Below are 15681 nucleotides of genomic sequence, written 5' to 3'. Positions count from 1 at the left end.
TATTTTTCTATTTGGATGATCTATCCATTGTTTAAAGCAGATTATTGAAGTCCTCTTCTAGTACTGTCTTGCTACTTTTCCCTTCAGGTGTGTCATATTCCATTTAAATATTTATGTGTTGCATTGTTGGGGGGCATATATTTTATGCTTGTTCTTTCTCGTGATGAAAGAATGCTTTCTCTTTATTACTATATAGCAACATTTTCTTTTTGTGACTGATTTTGACTGAAATTCTTTTATCTGATATAAGCATAGCCTCTCTTGCTTTGTTTTTTCCTTTGGTTAACATAGGTATGATATGTGTATTTTCATCCCTTTACTTTTACTCTATGTGTATCCTAAAAGCTAAATTGTGCCTCTTATAGGCAGCATATTATTGGATCTTGTTTTTTTTCTTTTAACCCATTCAGCTGCTGTATGTACTTTGATTAGAGAATTAATATTTAAATTTATATTTAAAGTAATTACTGGTATATTAGGAGTTATGGCCATTTTGTAAATTGATTCCTGTTTTGTAGATCATTTGTTCCTTTCTTCCTCTCTTGCTGTCTTCCTCAGTGTTTTTTTTTTTGTATTGAATTTCTTTCTGTTTATATTTTGTATATTGATTTTAAGGTAATTATTGTAAAGTGATAACAACTTACCTTAAGTCATAAAATCTATACTTTCTTACTTTCCCTACCCCAACCTTTAATGCTATTGATGAAATATATTACATCTTTTTATATTGTACATCTATTAATAAAAATTTAGCTATAGTTATTTCTAATTCTATTATCTATTTTTTTCTTCCAATAGTTTGTCTAACTTCAAGTTAGTTAACACATAGTGAAGTATTGGTATCAGGAGTAAAATTTACATCACTTACATATAACATCCTGTGCTCATCCCCAAAATTGCCCTCCTAATGCCCATTGCCCATTTAGCCCATTTCCCTGCCCACATCCACTTGAGAAACCCTCAGTTTGTTCTCTACCATTAAAAGTCTCTTATGGTTTGCCTCCCTCTGTTTTTATCTTATTTTTCTTTCCCTTTCCCTATGTTCATCTGTTGTATTTCTTAAATTCCACATATGAGTGAAATCATATGATGTTTGCCTTTCTCTGACTTCTTTCTCTTAGCAAAATACACTCTAGTTAGATTTGTGTCATTGCAAATGGCAATATTTCATTCTTTTTCTTATTTTTGTTTAATGTTTATTCATTTTTGAGAGCCAGAGAGAGACAGAACATGAGTGGGGTAGGGGCAGAAAGAGAGGGAGACAGAATCAGAAGCAGGCTCCAGGCTCTGAGCTGTCAGCACAGAATCTGACGTGGGGTTCAAACTCACGACATGAGATCATGACCTGAGCTGAAGTTGGATGCTCAACCGACTGAGCCACCCAGGTGCCCTAAGCAATATTTCATTCTTTATGATAGCTGAGTAATATTTCATTGTATATATATTCCACATATTCTTTATCCATTCATCAGTCGATGCACATTTGGGTTCTTTCTATAATTTGGCTATTGTTGATAGTGCTTCTGTAAACATTGGGGTGTATGTGCCCTTTCAAATCAGTATTTTTGTGTCCTTTAGATTAATACCTAGTAGTGCAATTGCTGGGTGATAGGGCAGATCTATTTTTAAGTTTCTGAGGAAGCTCCATACTGTTTTCCAGAGTGGATGCACCAGTTTGCATTCCCACAGTGTAGGAGGATTCCTCTTTCTCCTCATCCTTGCCAACATTTGTTGTTTCCTGTGTTAATTTTAGCCATTCTGTGGTGTAAAGTGATATCTCATTGTGGTTTTGATTTGTATTTCCCTGATGATGAACGATGTTGAGCATCTTTTCTTGTGGCTATTATCTATCAGTACTTTTTCTTTGGAAAAACTTCTATTCATGTTACCACCCATTTCTTAACTGGATTAGTTGATTTTTGGGTGTTGAGTTTGGTAAGTTCTTTATATATTGGATACTAACCCTTTATCAAACATGTCATTTGCAAATGTATTCTCCCGTTCTGAAGATTTCCTTCTAGTTTTGTTGATTGTTTCCTTTGTATGCAGACGCTTTTTATCTTAATCAAGTCCCGATAGTTCATCTTTGCTTTTGTTTCCCTTCCCTCCAGAGATGTGTCTGTTAAGAAGTTGCTATGTTCCATGTCAAAGAGGATGCTGCTTCTGTTGTCTTCTGGGATTTTGATGGTTTCCTGTCTCACATTTAAGTCTTTTGTCCATTTTGAATTTATTTTTGTGTATGGTGTAAGAAAATGGTCCAGTTTCCTTGTTTTGCATGTTGCTGTCCAGTTTTCTCAATACCATTTGATGAATAGATTGTCTTTTTTCCACTGGATATTCTTTCCTGTTTTGTCAAGGATGAATTGACCATACCATGTGGGTCCATTTCTGAGTTTTTTTTTTTTCATGTTTATTTGTTTTGGAGAAAGAGAGGGAGACAGACAGGGCATGAGCTGGGAAGGGGTAGAGAGGGAAACAGAATCTGAAGCAGACTCCAGGCTCTGAGTTGTCAGCACAGAGCCTGACATGGCTCAAACTCACAAACCATGTGACACTGTGACCTGAGCCAAAGTCAGACGCTTAATGGACTGAGCCACCCAGACTCCCCTTGAGTTTTCTATTCTGTTCTATTGATGTATGTGTCTATTTTTGTGCCAGTACCATCGTGTCCTGATCACTAAGGCTTTGCAATGTACCTTGAAGTCCAGAATTGTGATGCCTCCAACTTTGCTTTTCTTTTTCAGGATTGTTTTGTCTAATCAGGGTCTTTTGTGGTTCCATATAAATTTTACTGTTGTTTGTAATAGATCTGTGAAACATGCTAATGTTATTTTTATAGGGATTGCATTAAATGTGTATCTTGCTTTGGGTTGTATAGATATATTAACAATATTTGTCCTTCTTATCTATGAGCATGGGATGTTTTTCAGCTTCTTTGTGTCATTAACAATTTCTTTCATAAATGTTCTATAGTTTTCAGAGTATAGAACTTTTACCTCTTTAGCTAGATTTATTCCTATGTATCTTATGGGTTTCAGTGCAATTATAAATGGGATTTATTTGTTGATTTCTTTTTATGGTGCTTCATTGTTGGTGTATAGAAATGCAACAGGTTTTTGTACATTTATTTTGTATCCTGTGACTTTACTGAACTCATGCATCAGTCCTAGCAATTTTTTTTGGAGTCTTTTGTGTTTTTCCATAGAGTATCATGTCTTCTGTAAGTAGTGAAAATTTGAATTTTTCCTTGCTGATTTTGATGCCTTTTATTTCTTTTTGTCATCTAATTGCTGAGAGTTGGACTTCCTGTGTTATATTAAATCATGGTGGTGAGAGTGGACATACTTGTCTGTTCCTAATCATAAAGAAAAAACTCTGTTTTTCCCCATTGAAGATGATATTTGCTGTGGGTCTTTCATATATGGGCTTTATGATGTTGAGGTATGTTCCCTCTATCCCCTACTTTGTTGAATGTTTTTGTCAAAAATGGATCCTGAACTTTGTCAAATGCTTTTTCTGGATCTGTTGAGAGGATCATGTGGTCCTTATCTTTTCTTTTATTAATGTGGTATATCACAGTGATTGATTTGTGGATATTGAACCAACCCTGCAGCCCAGGAATAAATCCTTCTTGATAGTAATTCTTTTAATGTATTGTTGGATTCTAATTTGCTAGTATCTTTTTGAGAATTTTTGCCTCAATTTTCATCAGGAAAATTGGACTGTATTTTTTCTTTATATTGTGTGTTTGATTTGGGAATTAAGGTAGTGCTGGCCTCAGAGAATGAGTTAGGTAGTCTTCTTTCCATTTCTATTTTTTGGAACAGTTTCAGAAAAATAGGTATTAATTGGTCTTTAAATGTTTGGTAGAATTTCCCTTGGAAGTCGTCTGATCCTGGACTCTTGCATGTTGGGAGATTTTTGATTATTGATTCAGTTTCTTTACTGGTTATGCATCTGTTCAAATTTTCTATGCCATTCTGTTTCAGTTTTGGTGGTTTATATGTTTCTAGGAATTTATCCATTACTCCCAGATTGTGTAAAATTTTTTTTGTATATAATTACTCATAATATTCTATTATAATTGTGTTTCTGTGGTGTTGGTTATTATCTCTCCCCTTTCATTCTTGATTTTATTCATTTGGGTCCTTTTCTTTTTCTTTTGGATAAGTCTGACTAGGGGTCTATTGATTTTGTTAATTATTTCAAAGAACCAGCTCCTAATTGCATTGATCTCTTCTACTGCCTTTTTTTTAATTTCAATATCATTCATTTCTGCTCTAATCTTTTTTTATTTGCCTTCTTCTGCTGGTTTGGTACTTATTTGCTATTCTTTTTCCAGCTCCTTTAGGTGTAAGGTTAGGTTGTGTATATTAGGCATTTCTTCCTTAGGAAAGCCTGGATTGCTTTATAGTTCCCTCTTATGACTAACCTTGCTGCATCCCAAATATTTTGGACTGTCATGTTTTCATTTTCATTGCCTCCATGTGCTTTTTTATTTCTTCTTTTTTTAATTAAAATTTTTTATTCTAGTGAGAAAGTGCATGGGTAGGGAGAGGGGCAGAGGGAGAGAGAATCTTGATTCTTGCGTAGCCTGGAACAGGTTTCAATTCCATGACCCTGGGATCTTGACCTGAGTCGAAATCAAGAGATGGACACTCAACTGATTGAGCCATGCAGGCACCCCTTTTTCCTCCTTAATTTCTTGGCTAACCCATTCATTCTTTAGTAGGATGTTCCTTAATCTCCAAGTATTTGTGAACTTTCCAAAACGTTGCTTGAGATTGATTTCAATTTTTACAATATTTGTGGTCTAAAAATATGCATGGTACAGTCTTGAACTATTTGTACTTGTCGAGGGCTAATTTGTGACCCAGTATGCGATCTATTCTGGAGAATGTTTCATGTGCATTCAAGAAGAATGTATATTCTGCTGCTTTTGGATGAAATATTCTGAATATATCTGTTAAATCCTTCTAATCCAGTGTGTCATTCAAAGCCATTTTAGGCTTAGATGATCTGTCATTGTTGTAAGTGGGGTGTTAAAGTCCCGTACTATTATTGTATTATTATCAATATGTGTCTTTATGTTTATTATTAATTGATTTATATACCTGAGTGTTTCAAATTTGGGGCATAAATATTTACAATTGTTAAATCTTGGTGGCTAGACCCCTTAATTATGCTATAATGCCCTTCTCCATCTCTTCTTAGAGTCTTTGTTTTAAATTCTAGTTTGTCTGATATAAGTATGGCTTCTTCGGCTTTCTTTTGATGTCTATTAGTATGATAAATGGTTCTCCATCCCCTCATTTTCACTCTTCAGGTGTCTTTAGGTCTAAACTGAGTCTCTTGTAAGCAGCATATGGATGGATCTCTTTTTTTATGTCTTCTGATATGCTATATCTTTTTATTAGAGCATGTAGCCCATTTACATTCTGGGATTATTGTAAGATATGAATTTAGTGCCATTGTGTTGCCTGTAGAGTTTGTGTTTCTGGTGATGTTCTCTGGTCCTTTCTAGTCTTTGTTGCTTTGGGTCTTTTGTTTTGTCTTTTCTCCACTCAAAGAGTCCCCCTTAAAATTTCTTGCAGGGCTGAATTATTTGTCACAAATTCCTTTAGTTTTTGTTTGTCTGAGAGACTCTTTATCTATTCTTCTATTCTTTATTTTTTTAATTTTTTTATGTTTATTTATTTCTGAGACAGAGAGAGACAGAGTGTTAGTGGGGGAGGGAGCAGAGAGGGAGACACAGAATCCGAAGCAGTCTCCAGGCTCTGAGCTGTCAGAACAGAGCCTAATGCAGGGCTTGAACTCACAGACTGTGAGATCATGAACTGAGCTGAAGTCAGAAGCTTACCCTACTGAGCCGCCCAGGTGCCTCATCTCTTCTTCTATTGTTAATGACAGCCTTGCTGGATAAAGAATTTTTGGCTGCATATTTTTCCCAATCAGCACATCGAATATACCCTGCCACTCTTTTTGGGCCTGCCAAGTTTCTGTAGACAGATCTGTTGTGAACCTGATATATCTTACCTTGTATGTTAGGTACTTTTTTTTCCTTTTACTGCTTTCACTATTCTTTCATTGTCTGTGTATTTTGTGAATGATATGCCTCAGTGATAGTCAGCTTTTATAAATTTAATGGGAGCTGTCTGTGCTCTTTGGAGTTTTATGTCTAAATACTTCCCCAGATTAGTTAAGTTTTCAGCTCAAATTTCTTCACATAAAACTTCTGCCCCTTTTCTCTTTCTTCATCTTCTGGTACTCCTAGGATAAGAATGCTATTCCTCTTTAATAAGTCACTGAATTCTCTGAGTCTTTTATCACAATCTTTTGCCTTTGTTTCCCTCTACTTTTCAGCTTAATTATTTTCCATATTTTTTTCTTCTATATCACTGATTCATGGCTCTGCTTCGTCCATCCTTGCTGTCATAACATCCATTCAAGTTTTCATCTCAGTTACACCATTTTTAATTTTGGTGTGACTATATTTTAGCTCTTTTATCTCTGCAGAAAGGGATTCTCTGGTGTCTTCTATGCTTTTTCAACCCCAGTTACTATTCTTATAATCATGGTTTCAAAATCTAGTTCAGACATCTTGCTTATATCTGTGTTGATTAAATCCCTGGCTGTCATTTCTTCCTATTCTTTCTTTTGGGGTGAATTCTTCTGTGTTGTCATTTTGGAGGAAGAAGAAAATTAATAAAATAAAATAAAAATTAAAGGTAAAATACTAAAAACCAAAAAAATTAAATAAAGGAAGGTAAATCCTAAGTGTGTTTTGGTCTGCTTGTTGAGAGAAGCTTGATAGAAAAGAAAAAGAAAAAAGAGGGAGAAAAGAAAGAAAATATATTTTTAAATAATAATAAATTAAAATAAATGTAAAAATTTTCTCCTTCCATAGCCAAGAAAGAAAAATAAAATAAAGGAAAAAAAACATAAAGGAAATACAGAAGCAAAGAAAATGAACAAATGAACAAAAAGAAGCCCAATTAAGCTAGATTGAGTTTACCCTAGAAATGAAGCATTACAGCTCACTATGATCCCTAGACTAAGTGGGTCAAAGGGATTTTTGATGGTCTTCTGGTGGAGGAGTCTGCTATGCTGATTCTCAGGGTACTTGTTTCAGGTAAATGCCCATCCTGAGTGAGGTGGGTGGGGCTTGGTTAAGTGACTGACTATGGCCTCACCTAGGTGGTGCTGTGTTTCTCTCTGAAGTCTTACCATGCTGGTGGTTGGAGTGGGGCTGGGGAATGGGTAGATGATGGTGTCACCCTGCCTTTTCCTCCCCTCGCAGGGGAACTGGTGACCACCTCTGTTCAAGAGATTCTCACAGAAAAGTGTCCCAGTCTTTTATCAGATTCCTATCATTAACCTGTCTGTGCCCAGCAATTGGCATACCCAGAGCCACAGTTCTCCATAATTTTATCTCTGGTTAGAGGCTGGGATTCAAAACTCCAAATTTTAAAGGGCCCAGTAGATCCTGCTCCCCTTCTCAGGAGGAGAGACTCATGGTGCATCCTTCACCATTCTGTCCCAGAAAAGTAGTCACACAGCACACGCCCAGTGGCTGGAGTCTATTGTGGCATACGGCAAAATGCTGCAATTGGTTATCTGTAATCTGTATACACCTCTTTCCCCTGTGCCATTTTTGTCCCAGAAAAGCAGTAACACAAGGCACACATAGTGGCTCGAGTCTATTGTGGTGCACAATGAAAAGCTGCGAAAAGGATATCTACCATCTTTGGGCACCTCTGTTTCCTGCTGTTGAATGGCTGCTCAGTGGCTCCTGGCAGGCTTTCTGTCCTCAGAGAGGCAAAAACCCTCTTCCAAATGTATCCCTATAAGGGGAGCAATATCTCCCAGTGTGACCCAGGAGATTCCCCACACCATGGAGTCTTGCATGAATCCTACACGTTGCTCACTACCCACCACTCTCTCCCTCTCTTCCTGACCATTTCCTGCAAAAAAGGTTCCTTTCACTCTGAGGTTCCTTTCCTCTCTCCCAAGTCACAGCTCCAACTCTTGCATCTGCCACATTCTCTCCCTCCAATTGTGCAGATTGTTTTCTTAATCCTTAGATCAATATCCTGGTTGTTCAAAATGATTTGATGTTGATATACCTGTGTTCAAGGGATGAGGCAGACTCAAGGTCCTCCTACTAGTCTGCCATCCTAACCTCCCTCTCATCCCTCTGCTTCCTCTAAACTTCCTCCACCCTTATGATCATTACATCCAATCAGTTTTACATCTCAGTTACCACATTTTTTATTTTGGCCTGACTAGTTTTTAGGTCTTTTATCTGTGCAGTAAGGACTCTCTGGTGTCTTCTATGCTTTTCTCAAACCCAGCTAGTATCTTTATGATTGTTGTTTTAAATACTGGTTCAGACATATTACATTTATTTGTTTCAATTAGATCCCTGGCTGTGACCTTATTTTGTTCTTTCTTTTGAGATGAATTCCTCTGTCTTGGCATTTTGTCCAGTTGGCATGCCCAACCAATGCGCAGATGGGTTTGATTCCTCCTGAGTCCCTTAGTGTATGATATTGTTAGCACGACCAAAGCCAAACAAGCTGTAGCTGAGTTCACAGGGATGTGGAGCTTTTCTGGGTCTGTAGCTGGGACCATGGTCAGTAGGTTAGCCACCAGGATATGTGCAAGCATGCTTTCTCAAAATGTCTCTCCTCAGTCTTGTAATTTAGCGAGATTTTACAATCTCTTCCCTTGATCCCAAAGATTCCACAAAGACACTTTTGTCTGTAGAGGACTACCAAATTATTGTTGTAGAGTGGGGATACAGGTTAAGGATCTCTTATTCTGTCATTTGTCTAATGACCCTTGAGTCCCCATTTTTATGGTGTTTATTGGCTATATATTTTCTCCTTTGTGAAATATCTGATCTATTGAATTGTTTGTCTTTTTTCTTATTGGTTTGTACTTTGCTATTTCTATATTAGAGATACTAGTCTTTAGAGGTTACTCATGTTTCAAATATCTTCTCCTAGTTTGTGGCTTGTCTTTCTACCTTCTTCATGATTGTCTTTATTTTGATATAGAATATATCAATCTTATCCTTTCTGGCTAGTTATTTTTCTGTATTATTTAAGAGAACCTTCATTACCTCAAGATCAGAAAGTTGTTCCCCATTATTTTCTTTTAAAAGCTTTAAAATTTTACATTTCACATTGGTTATTAATACATGGATAAAAATCCATGATTTTTTATAAGATAGGTCAGATATTTTACTCTTCTCCAAGTGGCTAACCAATTCTTTTAACACCATCTATTAAGTAGTTGCTGTTTCTATACCATTTTACAACACCACTTCTATTATATGCCAAGTTCTATATATACTTGTATCAGGTTTTAGATGCTCTTTTTTGTTATATTAATTTGTCTATCTTTGTGCCAATACCACTTTGTCTTATTTACTACAGTTTTTTAAGAAGTCTTTAAATCTTAGAGTACATCTCTACTTACATGTTCAAATGTAGAGTTTCTCACACTCATAACTACCACTTGGGGCACTTGTTAAATATACATATTTTTTATGACCTACACTAGGCCTATGAATCATCATCATCATCTTGTGCCTTTTATATACAAAAGCTTTTTATATATATTACACATATGTAATTTATGCTTGCATTTGCATGTATATCAATTTGATATGTATATCAATAGGTATGCATATTTTCACATATAGGCTACCAGGCTCTGTTTTACATATATTAACTCTTTTAATCCACACAACCATCCTATGAGGTAGCATTTTATTTTTATCCCCATTTTATACATAAGGAAACTAAGGCATATAGAGGTTGTTTAATTTACCTGCAGTTACACAGCTACCAAGCAGTAGAGCTAAGTTGAGCCTAGGAAGTCTGGTTCTAAAATTGGTAACTTTGACCATAGTGCTATATTATCTATTCATAATCTTCAAGTAAAGTGGCCTGTGAACCTATATTTTTAAAAAGGGCTGCTTATGATCATTATGGTCAAGAAAGTTGGAGAGACACTAGTAGGAAGAATATGTAAAATTTCTGGTACTGGTTTGTTTTATTAATATGATAGATTTTTCTAACCTCTCATTTTATTTTCTCCCCAAATTACCTTTCTTATTCAGTACCAAATTGAACTTTATGATTTATTATCAGTGACTTGAATATGGTTCCCAGACAGGATTTATTTCAAGAGTTAAGAAAATAGGTACTTTGAATTGCCTGAGCTTTATAGACTGTTTTAATAGTACTAAGAAATAAGATTACATTTTTTCAATATTGTTAAATGCAAATAACATCCTGCAGCATAGAAACTTGATTTCTGTCCTAAGTGCTACCACCTACTCCATACCTCTCATTAGTTATTCAGGTTCTGCAGGTAAGATATGTATTTCTTTGATGGCATTTCAGTTGCATTTAAAATTGCTTTCATTTAATGCTTGGAAAGGAGTCCCACTTAGGTAGTGGTGGTATGAAAAACAGGAATACCATTTGGGTAGTGGTGGTGTGAAAAAAATTAACTTATCAATATTGAGATTGTAATTTTTAGAAAACTCTGCAAAGTTGGGCTTGGTTGAAGTTTGGTAACTTGGCTTTTCTCTGTTAGGTAAATGGTAAGAGTGGCTCATTGTACCTATAGTATTTGTACAAACAATGTGATTTATGCTGAATACTTGATTTCCTTTTGGGAATCTGAAATTTTGATATGTACTAGGCAGAAATTGTATATGTGACCAATCCCCAGTAAAAAAAATCAAACTGGTATTGCTGCAATTTTTGTTCCTGGGAAGAGAATTTGCTTTCTGTGATCCCTTACAGGAGGGAGAAAGCATAAGGAAACTTACACATGGATTATTTCAGAATCTGCCTGTGTCATTTTATTTTATGAACCTGCTGTGTATTCTTACTACTCTACTCTTATAAATCTAAACCATGGGTACAACTATATGCTGAGCCCTATGAGTCCTAGTAAATCTACAAACAGAGAATTGGGGATCCCACTCTCTGACACAGGTGGTATTGCTTCTGCTGCTGCTTGAATCAAAACTACATTTTGTAGTTCTATAAAAATTCTAGGATTGTTTGTTCCAGCTCTGTGAAAAATTCTGGTGGTATTTTGATTGGCATTTCATTTAATGTGTAGATTGCTTTGGGTAGTGTAGGCATTTTAACTATATTTGCTCTTCCAATCCATAAGCATGGAACCTTTTTCCATTTCTTTGTGTAATCTTCAATTTCTTTCATAAGTGTTTTATAGTTCTCAGAGTAAAGATCTTTTACCTCTTTGGTTAGGTTTATTTCTAGCTATCTTATGGTTTTGGGTGCTATTGTAAATGGAATCCATTCCTTGATTTCTTTATTTTTTTAAATATTTTTTTAGTGTTTATTTTTGAGAGAGAGAGAAAGAGTGAGCATGAGCAGGGGAAGGACAGAGAGAGGGAGACAGAATCTGAAGTGGGCTCTGCACTGCTGCTTCATTATTGGTATATAGAAATGCAACAGATTTCTGTACATTGATATTGTATCCTATGACTTTACTGAACTTGTGTATCAGTTCTAGCAATTTTGGGGTGGAGTCTTTGGGTTTCTACATAGAGTGTCATGTCATCTGTGAATAATGAAAGTTTTACTTCTTCTTTGCTGATTTGGATGCCTTTTATTTCTTTTTGTTACCTGATTGCTGAGGCTAGGACTTCCAGCACTATGTTAAATAACAATAGTGAGAATGAACATCCCTGTCTTGTTCCTAACTATAGAGGAAAACCTCTCAGTTTTTCCCAATTGAGGATGATATTAGCTGTGGATGTTTCGTAATGGCTTTTATGATGTTGAGGTATATTTTCTCTATCCCTACTTCGTTGAAGGTGTTTATCAAGAATGGATACTGTACTTTGTCAAATGATTTTTCTGCATAAAGAGCATCATATGGTTCTTATCCTTTCTTTTATTAATATGGTGTATCATGGGGATTGATTTGTGAATACTGAACCAGCCCTGCAGCTCAAGAATAAATCCTGGTTAATCATGGTGAATCATTTCTTAATGCTCTGTCGGATTTGATTTGCTAGTATCTTGAGAATTTTTGCAACCATGTTCATCAGGGATATTGGCCTGTAATTCTCTTTTTTTAGTGGGGCCTTTGCCTGGTTTTGGAATCAAGGTAATCCTGATCTTGTAGAATGAGTTTTTGAAGGTTTCCTTCCATTTCTATTTTTTGGAGCAGTTTGAGAAGACTAGGTATTAACTCTTCTTTAATCGTAAAATTCCCCTGGGAAGCCATCTGGCCCTGGGCTTTTGTTTGTTGGAAGATTTTTTATTACTGATTTAAGTTATTTCCTGATTATGGGTCTGTTCTAATTTTGTATTTCTTCCTTTTACCATTTTGGTAGTTTATATGTGTCTAAGAATTTGTCCATTTTTTCCAGATTGCCAATATGTTGGCACATAATTTTTCATAATATTCTTTTACAACTGTTTGCATGTCAGTGGTGTTGGTTGTGATCTCTCCTCTTTCATTAGTGATTTCATTTATTTGGGTAATTCCTCTTTCCTTTTGGATAAGTCTGTCTAGGGGCTTATCAATTTTATTAATTCTTTCAAAGAACCTGCTCTTAGTTTCATTGATCTGTTCTGGGATTTTTTTGTTTCTATATCATTTATTCCTGCTCTAATCTTTATTATTTCTTTTCTTCTGCTCGCTTTGGGCTTCATTTGTTGGCTCCTTTTGTAGCTCCTTTATGGGTAAGGTTAGGCTGTGTATTTGAGACTTTTCTGCCTTCTTGAAGTAGGTCTGTATTGTTATATACTCCTCTCTTAGGACCGCCTTTGCTGAATCCCAAATATTCTTTACTATCGTGTTTTCATTTTCATTTGATTCCATGTATTTTAAATTTTTTTCTTTAATTTCCTTGTTAACCTATTCGTTCTTTAGTATGATGTTCTTTAACCACTATGTATTTGTGGTCTTCCCCATTTTTTTCTTGTGGTTGATTTCAAGTTTTCGTAGCATTGTAGTCTGAAAATATGCATGGTATGATCTCAGTCTTTTTGTACTTGTTGAGACCTTCCTTTTTAAAATTCTTATTGACAGTTCAGAATAACATTCTATGTTATGTCAAAATATTAAAATTCACACAGTTCAAATTTCTTTCAGACAGTATGCCATATTTAAAAGAAATTACAATATGGCCCCTGAGAGCATATATACAGGCTATACAGAAATTTCTGTCAAAGTGCATTTTCATGTTTGGATCCAGATTCAAACAAAATAATTGAAAAAGAAAAAATTTAACATGGACTGAACATTAGATTATATTAAGAAGCTTTGTTAATTTTGCTGGTTGTGATATTATTATGGAAGTGTTTTTAAAAGTTTATAACTATTAGTTGTACATTTGAAAATATTTATAGTTGAAATTAATATATTTGGATTTTTATTTGTTTTATGGGGGAAGCAAAAATATAAAGTGAAATTTGGTAAAAATTGAAGAAAAAAAAGTGCATTTTAAAATAAATTCACAGTAAATAGTTATTTATGGAAGTCATGATAAGTAAATGTAATACTTACCTTGTTTCTCTGTGGGCAGGATTCTGGATGATAGATAATTTCTTAGTTTCTTCAACATTTTCTAAAATTTCCATGAATTTTTCTTCAAAAATAAATGAATATTTAATATCTATTTTTTTAAAATTTTTCTTATTCATTGGCATGTTGCCTACACCACAATTGAGAATCCCTAAAAATTAACCCAGTTTTATACTTGGATACTACACAGTTGACTGAAAACAGACAATATATTTTTCATCTTGTTGGTGTGTCATGTTGTATCTTCCACTGAACGTAAATAGAAACACACATGTGTTTGTATATTTATATATATGGTCATTTTTTGAATAATGAAAATTATGTCAATTACATTTTAGAATTGATCTAGAGACGTTGATTTTATGCATCTTCTTTCTTTTCTTTCTTTGTTTTCTTCTTTTGTAGTGCAAGAGTGTGAATAAAATCTGTCACTACATATTTGCTCTGCCACCTGATCTTACAAGAACGGAAACACAAATTCTAGCATTCCTTACCCCTGAAAATAAACTGTCTAGGATGCAAGTGGTAAGCAATTAAAAAAAAGATTTATCATTAATATTAAGCATTTTAAAAAGATTTCTAAATGTCTGTAAAATCGTCTCTAATTTAATACAGCAATTATTTATGAAGTTTTGGTTTCCTTCCAATGTTTCTCAATGAATACAGTATATGAAATGATGTAATCACATCTTTCTTTTCCGTTACATTAATTTTAAGTAAGTGCCTTTTTTTACTCTTGAATTTATATACTGTAACTTATATGATCATTCAATTATTGTTGGATTATGTAGATTGCCACCAACTTTCAGTTGTTAGAAGTAAAGCTTTTAGGGGCACCTGGGTGGTTTAGTCTGTGTCCAACTCTTGATTTCGGTTCATCATGTCAAGGTTCTTGAGTTTGAACACCACATTGGGCTCTGCACTGCCGGCTCAGAGCCTGCTTGGGTTTCTCTCTCTCCATCTCTCAGCCCCTCCCTCTCACTCTCTCTCAAAAATAAATAATTAAACATTTTTTAAAGTAAAGCTGATATAATTGTCTTTGTAAGTATAATGTATTTTAATTATTCAAATAATTTTCATGAATACCTTACTATGATTCTTTCAGATTTTTTTTTTAAACAAAGTTCTTAAAAAATGGTACAGGGTTTTTTCATAGGTTACATTCTTATGATTTTGATTATGGTGACAGAATGTAATATTGTTTTAAGCTTATTTATATTATCAAATTATTGACCAGAAGAATTCTGCCAAATTAAAACCTATATTTTCACCAGTATTGGATTTTATCTGTCTTTGTTCCTACTAGAATTATAAAATCAAGCTTCATTTTTGTTTAAGTATGTGTTTGATTGCTTGGACATTTTCCTTATACACTAATATATGTCTCTCCTATTTTCTACATTTCTTTATCATTATTATTAAAATTAATTTTTTGAATTTGAAAGAAGTAACTGCTCATTATCTAAAATGTGGAAAATATAGAAAAGCATGAATTGCTTTAATCATTAACAATATTTATATATATATATATTCACATATATATGTGCATGTGTGTATATATATTATATATAACTTGATTATATAAACTTGATCATATAACTTGATCATATAATTAACTTGTTATTTTCTTCATTGTTGGTATTCAAATTATTTCAAGTTTTTGCTATTATATATACTGCTTTGATGTGCATAATTATGAATTTCTACACATTAAGCCTTTTTTCAGTCTTAGTTGCTTAGGCATGAAATTACTGGTTGAAGCTTTAGGAATATTTTTAGTTTCTTAATATATATTGAAAAAAAATTTTTTCCTAAAGGGTTGTATTAATTTATACTTTTATCAGCAGCATGCATCCATAACTATTCCATTATGCTTTTACTATTTATATAAATAGAATTATGTGACAGTCATAGCCATAATCCTGGTCAAATTTGTTTATCTTACAATTTATGAGGTTAAATGTTTTTCATTATATTTATTAGCCATTTTTATTTCCTTTCAGCTGAATTGCCTGTTCGTAACTTTTGTTCATTTAACCACTGAGTCTAGTATTAACTTATCTGCATTTTTTATTACTTGTATGTATT

The 15681-nt window shown here is 34.2% G+C and overlaps 1 protein-coding gene across 2 annotated transcripts in view; it reads left to right on the top strand.

Annotated features, from left to right (window-relative positions):
• LOC109255075 (uncharacterized) overlaps positions 1-15681 on the top strand; it is a 443355-nt gene that overhangs the window by 276409 nt on the left and 151265 nt on the right. For both annotated transcript variants that reach the window (XM_019429494.2, XM_053891448.1), the window contains one exon: positions 13999-14118. In XM_019429494.2, coding sequence (XP_019285039.2) covers positions 13999-14118 — 120 coding nt within the window. The remainder of the gene's footprint in view (positions 1-13998; positions 14119-15681) is intronic.

This window comes from Panthera pardus, unplaced genomic scaffold (genome assembly GCF_024362965.1).
Source record: "Panthera pardus isolate Hobbes unplaced genomic scaffold, ASM2436296v1 HiC_scaffold_27, whole genome shotgun sequence".
In the NCBI taxonomy this organism is placed as follows: Eukaryota; Metazoa; Chordata; class Mammalia; order Carnivora; family Felidae; genus Panthera; species Panthera pardus.
The sequence above is the reverse complement of the archived record's forward strand: the minus strand, read 5'-3'. Positions and strand labels throughout refer to the sequence as shown.